Source organism: Anser anser, assembly GCF_964211835.1.
Source record: "Anser anser genome assembly, chromosome: 20".
In the NCBI taxonomy this organism is placed as follows: domain Eukaryota; kingdom Metazoa; phylum Chordata; class Aves; order Anseriformes; family Anatidae; genus Anser; species Anser anser.
Window position 1 is genome coordinate 187390 of NC_139741.1, and position 13528 is coordinate 200917.

At 37.4% G+C, this 13528-nt stretch overlaps 1 protein-coding gene across 10 annotated transcripts in view; it reads right to left on the minus strand.

Annotated features, from left to right (window-relative positions):
- The window catches only part of PITPNM3 (PITPNM family member 3), a 91222-nt gene that overhangs the window by 14752 nt on the left and 62942 nt on the right, over positions 1–13528 (minus strand). For 8 of the 10 annotated variants that reach the window (XR_014574127.1, XM_083805841.1, XM_083805839.1 and 5 more), the window contains 4 exons: positions 12723–12892; positions 9349–9519; positions 2951–3145; positions 2118–2266 (listed from right to left, as the gene is read on the minus strand). Coding sequence is in view for 9 of the 10 variants with exons in the window: in XM_083805841.1 (XP_083661967.1) it covers positions 2118–2266; positions 2951–3145; positions 9349–9519; positions 12723–12892 (685 nt within the window). In the remaining variant the exon portion in view is untranslated. The remainder of the gene's footprint in view (positions 1–2117; positions 2267–2950; positions 3146–9348; positions 9520–12722; positions 12893–13528) is intronic. The other 2 variants (XM_083805840.1, XM_083805838.1) reach the window with 1 other exon arrangement.

Here is a 13528-nt window from a genome sequence, read left to right on the forward strand (position 1 = left end):
TGTGTTGCTTGGAGAGTCCTGTAATTGGCAAGGAAAGGAGTACACTGCCGCCCCTGCTGAATGACGCTGCAGAGCAGATAGCACAAGCAGAGCAGAAAGATGCACAGACCATATGTTCACATTAAATGCTGGCCAAAAGAGTGAAAGCATTTTATTTGTCTATACGATTAAGCTCAGGTCCTTATTGAACAGCTTTTCCATTCACACCACAGCATGCACATTGTTTTACATTCAAATCCTTCCCCGAACCACACAAACATTAGGATGATATCAAGAGACACTCTCTCCTCATTGTCTGCAAAGTCACTAAGGCTCCTTAAGACCATGGAAGTACTTGTTAATGCCCTTTATTGAGCAGAGGTCAGATTCCTGACTCTATCTGTAACGATTTTCTACTCATAGGCCCAGACAATGTTTCCTATTGCCTTCTGGCTATTACTCACCACTGCAGTAGGGAACAGGAACGGGATTTGGCTTGAGGCTGGTAACATGGTTTAATCTGAAGGTAAAAGGACTATAGTTTGTGAACATGCAGAACCCTTTCACATCATGCAAGCTACATTTCCTTATGACCTAAATATCACACACTTAACCAAAAAAATTTGTGTGTTCAACTCATATATTAGAGCCAACCCACAAATTTCAGCAAGACATGGCTTGCAGCTTCCATAATGGGACCAGGGACAGCTTGAGGCTAGTTCAGTTTGAATGAGAAATGGCTTTGTCTGTATCTTTCACATGCTAGCAGAAAATGAATCAAGTTGGACAGTTGGCTTTCTATGCTGAAGTTTTCCAACCCTGGTGCCATCTGGAATGGTGGCCTGAAATCCCTTTGAAAGCTGTCTGATGTGAAGTCCATCAAGTAAAATTCTGTTGCATTCAGCCATAGAAAAGCAATTGGCTTGCAACGGATCAGAGTAAGGCTGGGAGGCCAGTGTGTTTTTTAAAAAAAATGTCATAAATTCCATTCACCAGAGGGCATATATAGGAAATATATGCCTATAGGGCATTTATGAATCACTAGCCTTAACCTTAACAGGCAGCAAGGCAGAATGTCCATCATTTGCTGAAATTAACCAGTCCTTTATGTAGTGTTATAAGTTCACATATTGCTTTAGAGGAACGTTCCAAATGTGTGAATGTACATATAAGGCTAGATAAGACAAAACACTGCAACTTAATATGGATGAACAGAAAGCAGGGATAATAAAGCAGGAATGATTGCTGACAGAAAAGTATCAGCAATACGCTTAGGGAGGCATTTGAAAGGTGATATGCAAGAATGTTCTGATGGACTCAAGGTTAAAAAAAATCCTGAGAGAGATGACAAGAGCTATAAGAAAGCTGCAAAGGAGAGCAGAAACATCTACATGCAAATATCTAAGACCCTTCAGGAGAATAAAGCAGGTATCTGCATCCTGACACTTCCAGAAGAAACTTCTCTGCTTTTGGATGAACAACAAATAAGATTCCTGTTCTGGAGGCTGTTCTGATTCATGAAAAACCCATAAAAAGCTTTTGCTTTGCATTGATTTTGGTGACACTAGTTCTTAAACAAAGTTTATTACGTTTTGAATGGAATTAGATATACCAAAGGATGCTTTGAAAGGACAGTGAGAGGCTGAAGGAGTCTTAGAATTTCATCAATTAAAAACATCATTTCATCATTCACTGGATGTAAAAAATACACTGATTCGTGAGTTAATACAAATTAAAGTGCTTGTAACTAGCTTCTAGGGGAGGGACGTTGGTTTCTTGGTGGGCCACTTATCCTGAAGGTCACATTCAAATCCTCTAAATTTTTTTCAACCCAGGTGAGATTTCTCAGCCTCATGACCTTCTCTAGAGATCAGAACATGGATTAACTCTACGTCACTCACAGCTGCTGTCTAAATACTGGAACAGTAGGAACAAGAGACTCATCATATGCCTCAGAAATAATTTCTGAGAAGACAGTGCACACAATGCCTGTAAATACACTAGTACAGTTACAGGAGAGACTGCTAAGCAACTGTTTTTTCTTACACACTTCATTTTCAGTCTCCTAATTTTTCCTTATTCCCTCTAATTTTGAGAGGGATATTTGCTGTAGAGAGAGAAAGAAAGAGATCAACCACCTGTCTCAAAATGAATGCCACAACGTCTGTTGATTCCCAGTAACTGGCATGGAAGAGATGTGGCAGGGCCACAGTTGGAAATGCTGTCAGTACATCTGGACAATACAAGGCATAATCAATTCGTTTTGTTCCCCACCACTTTGCAGTAACTACAAAATAAAACAAAAGAAAAAAAAAGTATCACATTTCTAAAAGATATCTTAGCAAATCTCTTGCTGTTTCTGTGTTTAAGCTAGATAACAAAATAAAATCCTCTGCTTTTTTAATCCTGACATTTAGAGTCTGTTAAAGGCATCAATCAAACACAAATGTACTGTTTTCACTGACTGCATAATCCCTTAAATGTCTGCAGTCAAAACAGCCCTCCAAGTTTTGGGAAGCAGAGGTTACCTTTCCATGATTCCCTTTGCTTCCTGGTCCATGGAAAATGTACAGTGAAAGACCAGTATTGATATGTGTCTACAGTCTGTAACAGGAGAATATAATGATCTATAGCACTTAATAGTTATGAGTAACAATTCTTATCTATCTATATTTCTTCATGCCTGGACCATGCTTCTAAACCCAAGTTAGTATGAAACCAGTAATAACTATTTCCAAGTGCCATTTTAATATAGAATTGTGACTTCACTTCTATTACTTTATCTAAATTATTACAAACAGAAAAAGGAAGTTAAATTGTGTTACTTAAAACCACAGCAACTTAGGCTGTTCTCATTCTCCCCAAATTTCCAAGTAAGTTATTTTCCTTTTCATAATAGTTTTCCACAGAAAGGATATAGGGAAAGGGCATTTGCTATATCAGACAGCGCAAGTCACTAGGCTTCACTCACTGTTGGTGAAGTATGCTGATGGCAAGCTCTCTGTTGACCCTGAGTTTTCGCTGTTTGTGCTGGCCAAGCTCAACTTTCTCTCTTTTCCTTGTGGTTGATTAGATGCGTTTGGAGATTCAGGACTCTCCTGAGCAAGAGTTATATTCAAAGAGCTGTTCTCAAGGAACAGAGCACTGTGGTTTTGGATGGCATCACCTGCAGGTCACAGAAATGAAAAACAAAACAAAAAAACAGCCACCACCACCAACAAAAAAACAATGGGATGAACAACATGGCTTTGAAATTATTTTTGAAACACATATTTTTAAAATATAAAGCTAATTATCATTTTCCTTAACAACATCAGATTTAATAACCACAGATGAAACTCCTTCAGAGTGAGAAGGGCAGCATGAGACAGCACAACTAAATGGAGAAAGCATACCCTACTGCCATAAAAATGCAGTGGCAGCTAAGTAAGATCTTCCAAAATGAGTAGTGCTGTTGGGAGGCTGCTTCCCACTCAACCTTGCCTATTTTAAAGTCACTCTCTGAGACGAGCTATGCAACCCTTGGAGTCTGTGACACTCCTCTTGTTTTCCTGAGGTGAGCGAAACGACTTGAGAAAGAGAGCGTTCAGAGAGTTTATCTACTGATTTGCATCTTCACAAACGGAACAGAATTCTCATTTATTCATGCCACTCTGACAGATGAGCTATGGGCCATGCCTAACACCTCTACTTTATGAAACAAAAGAAAGCTTTCATCCTGAGGTGTTCTGCAACGCTCCTGAGGTGTTCAAAGAACAGATGTGCATTTAAATAAAAGTATTACTGATGTAGCCTGCACATCTCTGCTGCACCCAGCAAAGGCAGAAGCTTCACAAGGTATCTGTGAGACAGGATGTACAGCAAAGTGCACATCAAAAGCAGCTGACTCCTCTATAGTTTTTTCAGAGAACAAACCTCTTGGAGAGATTAAAATGTAGTGAACAAAGGGAAAAGGGGAAGCAGTTCAATGCACACGATAAAAAAGAAAGCAGAGGGACCTTGACGACATATTGCTCTATTCCTGAGCATTTTTCAGTCCCATTCAGACAACTGATCACACTGTGCTCATCTTTCATGTGGCCATGGGTTAGGGACTACGTCATACATTTCTTTACAAAGTAGAGGCCTGGGGTAAGTTTCTCTTCCAACTTTTCAAGTGTTACCAACTCTTAGTGCAAAGGATACCTCAATGGCGCACAGAGGAGAACACAACAGGATTTTTTAAGACTTTAAACATAAAAGTTGTTTACAGTAACATCATTGCTTACAAAAATACACTGGGAGTATAAGTATCTATAGACATCAGAACTGTTAAAACTTGTCAGCATTGAATGAAAAGGAATAGCTTCATAGCTCCCTACAAATTCATCCCTTCCAAAAAGCAGACATGGCTGGAAAGGTTCTGTCTTGTTTTGACATAAGCCTGAATATCTCAACTGCATGAGACAACACAAGGAGATGGACCAGATTGAACCAGAGAAGCAATTAAATTCTAACACTTCATGATTGGTATAAAGTTTCAAAAGAATGTATTCAATCATTTTTTCCATGGAAATATGTATTTTGAGTTTCATTAAGAAAAATAACTGCAATGAACTGTTCTTTCAAAGGAATCTTTCTGACGCCACACAACAAGGAAAGTTATGTGTGGCTATAGGAAAGATTAATGGAGGTAAAAAAGATGGAAGTACAATCTTATTACTTCCCTTGTCTCAGGCAAACCATAACCTCTAACGCAGACAACTGAAAATTAAAAACAGTGCTGCTTTCTTATAACTTACCTCCTAAGATGGGGAGATATTATATGCTCTTTGTAGCAAAACAAGAGGTACAAAGAAGTAAAAGTTCTATTCTATGTCATTCTAACACTGAACCAGTATGCACTTAGCCCTTCTGACAACAAACTCCAAACCACGTTGGCCTGAAGTATCACAGCAAATCAGCTCACTGAAGAGCTGATAGAGCAGTAGAATCCACAGACATATGGAGTAAGGAACAAGGAAGATGCACTCTGTTAGTGGTCTATCTGAACCAGTAACCTGAACCAAACTGCAATCAGCAGGAAATTCCACAGAAAGTGCAATAAATTCTGTAAATGAGAGCTAAAAACAAATGACACCTCCAGAAAGTGCTTGTGGTTGGCAGTTTTCTGACACATACTTTCTGCTTCCCCTCTCTGGTGCTAAAAAATTCACTTCAATAAAAAGGGTTGTTGTGCCTTTTAAAATTCTCTACCTCCGAATTGTTGTTGCTCTACTGAAACTACTGTAAATTGACTATAATCCAATCCTTCCTCCTCTGTTAGAACTTTTCAAAAGTTTGAGATTCAGTTCTTCATTCCCACAAAAATGGAGATGGAGAGAGAATTAAAAACAATAACTTTGCACAAAATGGAAAACGTTGTCAGCCAACACACTGTTTGACTTTTCCAAATTATTGGCTGGCTTACCAACTGCTCAATAAGAATCTGGGGTTTGTAATTTGTTTATTTCCTAATACTTTTATTTCGAGTAACCATTCTTCTTCTGAAGAGACCAAATCAACAAACTGGAAGAAAACTGCCAAAAATGCCTTTCTCTCATATTTCCTAAATCATCTTTATGTTACGCAGGTAAGGCAGTCCGCCTTCATCTCTGAAGGACGGGTTTTTGTTGAATTGTAAAGGAGGACAATTTCCATTATTCTTCCATTTAAGTAACTGAAAAAGACATTTCCCTCCAAAAACAATCTTTCTCATGAATCTGAGTATCACATGACTCAGAATTTGAGGTTAAAGGCTCCAAAGATCTGATCTAAAGGCTCTTTAAGAGCCTTTAGAGGCTATTATCACTTATCATTATAGGGTCTTATTACTAGTCTAACTTTATTTTTACTTATCAAGCTTGATAATAAAGGCAGATCATTTTACAAAGTCTCAGCTTGGGTAATTATGATAGTTGCAGCAAAGACAAAGAGGCAAAGCAACTTCCTCACGGCCAGGCAATTCAGTAACCATCTCCAGACAAAATTAACAATTCATTATTTTCTCTATATACAATCAGAGAAATACAGTGCTTTTAGACCTTGACTTCTGTCTACCCATAATGAAGCATACCAGTTGGCAATCCTACATATTCCTTATAAATAGAACTTTGCAAGAGAAGAAATTTGCATTTATTTCAATTGTGCTGCAAAACAAAACGTGACAGAAGCTCAAAGACTCTTTATTAAGTGTAAATAGTAAAGAAAATTATCTAAGTTCTGCTATGTCAAATGTCTAAAAGGTAGGGTAGATTGAAACCAGGTGTTTTCAGTAAACACAGTGACCATATTTTTAACCCTCCCCATGCCATAAGCAGCAAAGCAAAAAGAAATTACATCTCACATGCTAGTGGAGTCAAAAGACACGAGTGGTGGCAAATCAGGGATCTGTCACAAAGTAAAGGATCACAAAAGCATTCTGATTACTAAATGTCGCATAGGCAAAAATTGAGAAAGGTGCTGTTCAATAGAAGTCAAGACAACATGTCTTTCTCTGTGTTGTAACACAATCTGAACTTTGTACCTTGCCCTCACAGTTAAAACAAAACAAAACTAACCAACCAACAAAAAACCATTAACCATCTGTTCTTATGAGAAAAGGAACAGGGAATGAGATCCTTCAGTGACATGAAAGGTTACCAGAAAAGGCTGTTTTGGGCAGTGTATAATAATACAGTTTGGTGCAATTAGGTTTCATTGTATTTCACTAGAAAACTACCATTTCAAGTTAATACCATAAAAGCTCTCATTTGGAGAAATGCTTTCACAAGCCCAGGTATCAGAGAAAAGGGAAAAAAAAAAATCTGTGCAGTCACTAGAATTAATCCTTTGTGAATTAAGATTCTTTAATTCCAAGAGGATCTCAAAGCATGTGCATTTAAATGAGAGGATTTCATATTCATTGAAGTAACATAGCTTAGATGTAAAGCACAGCAATAGTTAAATATGCAGAGTTAATACAAAACCATACCATGGAACACCTGCTGATCATTAGACCTTAGGAATTTTTATAATACGTCCAACAGACAGTGTTTCCAGATTTATGTGCTTTGTAGGAGAATCTTCTGACACATTGCCTTAGATGAACCAAAGAAGAACACCCTTTGTTCTCAAATCACTTATAAAGTCTCTGCTTCAAGAATCTTAGTATCTGAAGAGTTTACTTCAATACAACAAAGCTCGTAAAATACAGCAACACAACATTTTCAAATTGAAAAGCAGCCTAAGGGAAGTATTCAGATAGCCTGAGATACGTTTCAGAAACAGAATTTTGTGCCTAACTAAGCAGTAGGAAAATTCAGACACTCGGGTGATGAGAGAACACATTCCATAGATTGGACACTCCAACAGCTTGGCTATTCCTTAGTCAATTCCTGAGGAAAAGACAGATCTTCAGGATTTTCAGTGGCTTGGCAATAGCGTTAAGTTAGCTAATGGTGTTAAGACAATTGGTGTGGGTGAGACTATATGAAGGCTTTTCTTAAGGTATTCGTCAGTATTCTGTACTAGACAGCAAAACAAAATCAACTGCTAACAGTAAGGAAGCAGCTACAGGTAAATTCATACTTGAACATTCATTTACCCTCTCAGAATAAAGTCTTAATCTCTCTTCTGGACATTGGAATTTGTTCCGAATCCTTTATTGAACCTGTGCTGTTATGTTTCATGCTGAAAGTGGGTGACAATCTGATAATACATCCTGTTAAAAACCTGCCACTCCTAGACTCTCTACCATCCAATCAAACCTTGATTTCTAGTAAACACTGAGAATATAGACTCTCATGTTGTAAAAATGAAAATAAATCCCATTTGTAGAACCAGAACATTTGTTTTCCAAACCAAATGTCAGTACCAGTATTTTATATTGCCCTTGTCATCAACATTTGTAGGATTCCCACAACAGATGCACACAACTCAGCAGCTCATGTGTAACCATGAGTCTTGCTCTTCTCATGCTGTTTAATGCTTACCTACTCATATGAACACTGGTCTTTGAATTAATTTAAGAAGACTATTCCATCTCATTTCCTAGTTAAAAAAATTCCAAGTACTTTAATATCATGTTTTATCATAAAATTATTTGTATTGTTCTAATGCAGTCTGTTATATCTATGTTTTTTAACGTCACCAGTCACAGTTTTAACTACTATTGAAACTACAGACTAATACTAAATCTGAGTACTAATTATTGTTATTCCTTAAAGACATCTGCAACAGAAAGAACTATATGCTATGACGAAGAACAACTATTGCATAAAAGTGCCCTATTTCAAATTTTTATCTGAGAACTTAGTACTGCTGAGCTTTTCCTAGATAGGAGGTTGTTATGAATGTGAAATGATACAATTCAAGATCTGTAGTTTTTCAAAAATTGGTTTAATCAGATTTAGACTGATTTGCATCCAATATACACACTACTTTTGGCAGAGAAAAGGAAGGGATGCGTGTGTATCACACTGCACAGAAGAGGCTCCCAATGATCTATATTCACCCAGTTCTAACAAAAAGAAAACACTGCCATTTTACTGTATTAGCCTTTAACATGAAACTCCAAATCCTGAAAAGCCTTTTGAAATATTCTGCTGAGGCCTGAATTCATGTCTGAATGTGTAGCAAAAAGAATAAATCTAATGTGTATGCATGTACACATACACTGATAAATTCCTTTTTTGCATAATATGGCATGTCAGGATACTGCACATTTGTACAACTATCTCATTTTTTATATGAAAAGTCAAAACATAATTGTTACAACACAACAGCACAATTCCTTTTTTTTTTTTTTTAAATCCATGTCTTTCTATTTCCTCCCCAATCAATCTGTTTCTTTTTTTCCTGGATTCAAACATCCATTGCTGAATATGATTACTATTTAGTAGTCTAACAACAAAAGAGCAGATCAAAAGACAATTTTCCTAGTGCTATAATTTGTCTTAATAGATATCTGCGATAAAACTACTACAAATGACCAAGAGAAACAACATCTAAAACAACTGGTATATGTAGGCAAAGTTCAACTAACTGTAAAAATAAATAGTCTAAAATGATGGTATCAATCAACTCAGTCAAAGACATGGAAGCATGCAAGTGACTCTTCAACTAAAGCAATGGTTCACTTTTCAAACACTATTTAACAGAGCTAGTATCCCAAAAGCTCACATGCAAGAACCAGTTTTTCTCAGTGATCTTTGGTTCGATACTTGCTAAATATACCTGTACCCTTCTGTCCCAGATGACTAGTTTTTAGCATGGAAGCACATTTGTATTTCATATCCTCTTGAGCTGTGTAAGGAGAGAAAGCTCAAGAGAAGAACAGATAAAGAGAGCTATGGAAAATAAGTACTGTACCTAACTGGTGAGATCTTCCATCCCCCAGTGGGTATCTCTGGTACCGTGGGACACTGAATGGAGGCAGGAGATGAAATCTTTTCTCCAACAATGGTTCAAGTCTGCAGGCAGAGGGATCAGCAGAGTGAAAGAAACTGTAAACTTGGCTGCAGGCTGGGCGGACCTGGCATACTTGGATGAGAATCAAACAGAGAAAGAGAGTTCAGTATTGCACCTTTACAATTTTCAAGGAGTCTATATATATAAATATGATTAATATGGTCTTCTGCAACTCTAGACTAGCACATATTTAGCCATGGGAAATTTATGTAAATCAGTTACAATTTCCTCCGTAAAGAACATTTTGTTGCAAAAGAATTTTACAGAGACATCACAATCTCAGATGTAGGCATGTAGCAGACATGAAGATGAGCCAGAGAAACAAGACAGAAGCAAGGAAGTACAAAGAAGTTCAAAAGTCTTGTAAATTTGTTACTGAGCATTACAACTATGACGCTCTCAGCACTTCAAATATTTACCAGCAAAATGGTTTAACAGGCCCGTTACACATAGAGGACTGAAATCTAAATGAGATCCAGAGAAGACAGGTAACATTATCGCAGTTTCTGAAGTCACCTTATGAAAGCTAATGCATAGAAATGAGGCTGGTCATACTCAAAGCAATGTTTAACATTCTTGCTGAAGATATGAAAATTCTGAGGGTTTTTGGGGCTGCAACGGGAAATGGGTATTTGTTACTCAGCTAACAGGGCATTCTTTTGATTGATTACAGGGCACTGCAGCATAACTTAGATGAGTGATCACACAAGATGGATAAAATCTGTACAACAGTCATTGTAGTCCCTTCTCATTGAGCTATACCACACTTTAATCACTCTGAATCTTGCCAGCCTGGGTAGATGAATTCATTATGGACAGTGTTATTGAATATTAGATCTGACGGAATCTATCTTAAATGACATCCCTTATCAGAGCACCCATCATAGATATAAAAAAAATAAAATCAGAGCACCCTACTTAGGTTCTTTCTAATTTTCAAGAGCAGCAGTAAAGGTATTTGTACATCAGCAAAACTGCACTGAGAAAACTTGACACTGTTCAACTTTCTCTGCTGCAGTCACAGAGTCACAATGAACTACCTATATCAGAGAACACTGCATTCTTACAGATTTTCTCAAGTCCTTCCCGTGTTGCTGGAAGGACTCTAAAAATATTTATTCTGTTGCTTGCTGTTATTAATGGCATACAGGGAAAAATCTTGATGTAGACTATATTGATGTACCAAGTTCTGAACTTCTAAGACTACTTCTGAGTTGTCAAAGCAGTGTTGCCATAAGCAGATCATAGTAGTACTTTGCAGCAATCTCTGTTCTGTAAAAGCTATAGCAGAGGGACAGAATGTTTTTATTTAAATTGGTAAGAAAATTACCCTTCTATTGTTCATAGTAAAAACCTTTCAAAGATACTTAAAAGGATGGAGAGGGACTCTTTACTCGGGTAGATAAGACAAGGGGGAATGGTCTTAAACTAAAAGAGGATAGATTTAGTTTAGACATTAGGAGGAAATTCTTCACTGTAAGGGTAGTGAGGCACTGGAACAGGGTGCCCAGAGAAGCCTTGGATGCCCCATCCCTGGAGGTGTTCAAGGCCAGACTGAATGGGGCCTTGTCCAACCTGATCTAGTGGGTGGCATCCCTGCCCATGGCAGGGAGGGTTGGAAGTAGATCATTTTAAGGTCCCATCCAACCTAAGACATTCTGTGATACTATGATACTTCAGCACTGAGGTTCAAGTTCAGAAAAACATTAATTCTAAAGATGAGGCACATGTTCATATATCTTTTTCAAACAGGGACAGAAACAGGACTATTGGAAAAAGAGAAAATTCCAGTTGCTCAGAACAGAACTAGAATGGGGTGTCATACCTCATGAACAGCTAGGACACAATGTGAGACCACAAGGAATTTGTGACATGGGAGAGAAAAGAAAGGAAGACATTCCTTTTGAATTAATGTTTAAGGGGAAACTTCTACGTGCTTCTCCAAATTATCCTGCTGGTAGTGTCAAATAACACTCAGCCCATGTAAGCTGTTGAAATACGTTATTGTCAGATATGCAAAATACATTAAACCTCAGCAACCAAATGCATACTCAGCCCACATTTGCACAGGCAGGCACCTTTTCAAGTCTTGCTAAACCTATTATGAAGGAAAAATGGCACAGCTATTCAGAGGGTAACTAAATGCAATCCACTGATGACAGATGAAGACTAGACTGCTCCTCACATGGTATCTGAGTTAACTGCCTAAAGTAGATGCGATGATGCATGCCCATGAACACCATTTTACCAAAGCACTCTTTGTAAAACATTTTAGATTGTTATCACTGGCAACTACCAAGTTTCCAGCTGCAGGACAACCAAAACCTGCTCAGACTATCTGTTGTATGCTGATTTTTCTAGAAAGGATGATCTGTCCATCAAACAATCAGAAGAAATGCAAAATGAGAGTTAAATAATATTCTCCTCTGAAGCCACAGAACTTGATAAAAAATTCCTAAGAGATGTCTGAAGCCTCCTATAGACTTTTTTGTTTTACCTATTGCAAGTAAAATAAAGTTCAGTTCATATTCCTTTCCAATTTATTCCAGCAATTAAATGCAACATTTGAAAGATATCCAAATGACATTACTCAAAAGTGTTTAAATTGAACTTTTACAAAGAAAAAAAACCTGGGAGTCCTGAATTGTTGTCTCTTTATATTACTGCAATGGATTTTTCTCCCTCATCTAATAACTGAACATACCATTTCCCATGAAGATGCCTTGCTATCCAAACCTCACATGATGCACAGAAGAAAGAGACACACTGAATTTTGAAAAGTAAAGCCCTTTAAAATATGTGAAAAAAATCCAGATATATTAAAAAAAAAAATCCTGTATATCTTTGATCACCGTGCTCTTACCAGAGTTAAAAATGGCTCACAACCAGCACTAATGGGATTGAAATTTACACATGAAGCAAGAAGTGAACAAGATGAAATGACTAAGCACAGATGCTATTTTTGGTGTCATTTTCAAGGACTTCTCCTTGGTGAGGTATAAGCTTCATGTTGTATGTTATGGAATTTACAATCAACAGCAGAGCAAAAGACACACTACTGCAAATGGGTGAGCAGTGACATCACCAGAACACACCTCACCACCTCATGCCTCAGTACCAAGCTACACTAACATTCACATCTTTTAGAAGAAGAAAGAAACTTTCTTCATTCCCCAGTCTTTAACTAGACTCTTTTGTTTACCTCCTTTTAAATGTGTCTCTTTGTTTACAGAGGTCATTAAACAGCCTGTGTTCTAACCCCAGAAAGAGCTTACCATCCAGGCCTGGCAGAACAGTACTCCTCATGGCCAGCACCAAACCAAGTGGCGATCCAAAGATGAAGAAATCTGACACCTCAAATTCAAATCGGCCCAGGTTTACTTCTGAGAGACTGGAATTCACAGGAAGAAAGTCTGCATCATCTTTCAGCACACTTGAGTGGATGCTGAGCAAAGAAAACGCACTGATTCAACAATAATCAATCCAGAGAAGAAATCCATTCCAAAAACAGGCTGCTTAGAAAGCTCTAGCACCTGCATCAAGATCCAAGCAATACGCCTTACACTGTAAAAAGATTAATTACAGTATAGCAGCCATTTATGATTTCCAGTGTGGCCATTAATTAAGTTTACTACCTTCAACATACAAGTTTTCTACAGTTAAAATACTTATCAGTAAGTTATGCAAGGACTCTTAAAATTGAAGTCTATCTCCCCTCCCTTTTAGCTGTATAGATGTATGTAAGCTTATTCTGCAACTTTTGCTACAAATTTGAACCTACTCAACTTGTGTAAGGACAATGGTATTAAAAAGTTACAGTTGTACGAGTACATAAAAAAGCATTGCTTTTACGTGTTCTGTGAGCTATGAAACAAAAGTTTACTACTTTTCAACTAGTTATTAACTAGTTATTACAGGTTAAAATTAGTGATGCTTATAGATACATTTTCATCTTTTAAGCGATTTAAACACTTTCATTTATTTTCTGTGCCATACATGCATATGGTAAATACAGATCGCCTATCCCTCATGGACAAAGAAAATAATACTCACCCCTCATTTAGCTTTGTGAGAGATTAAA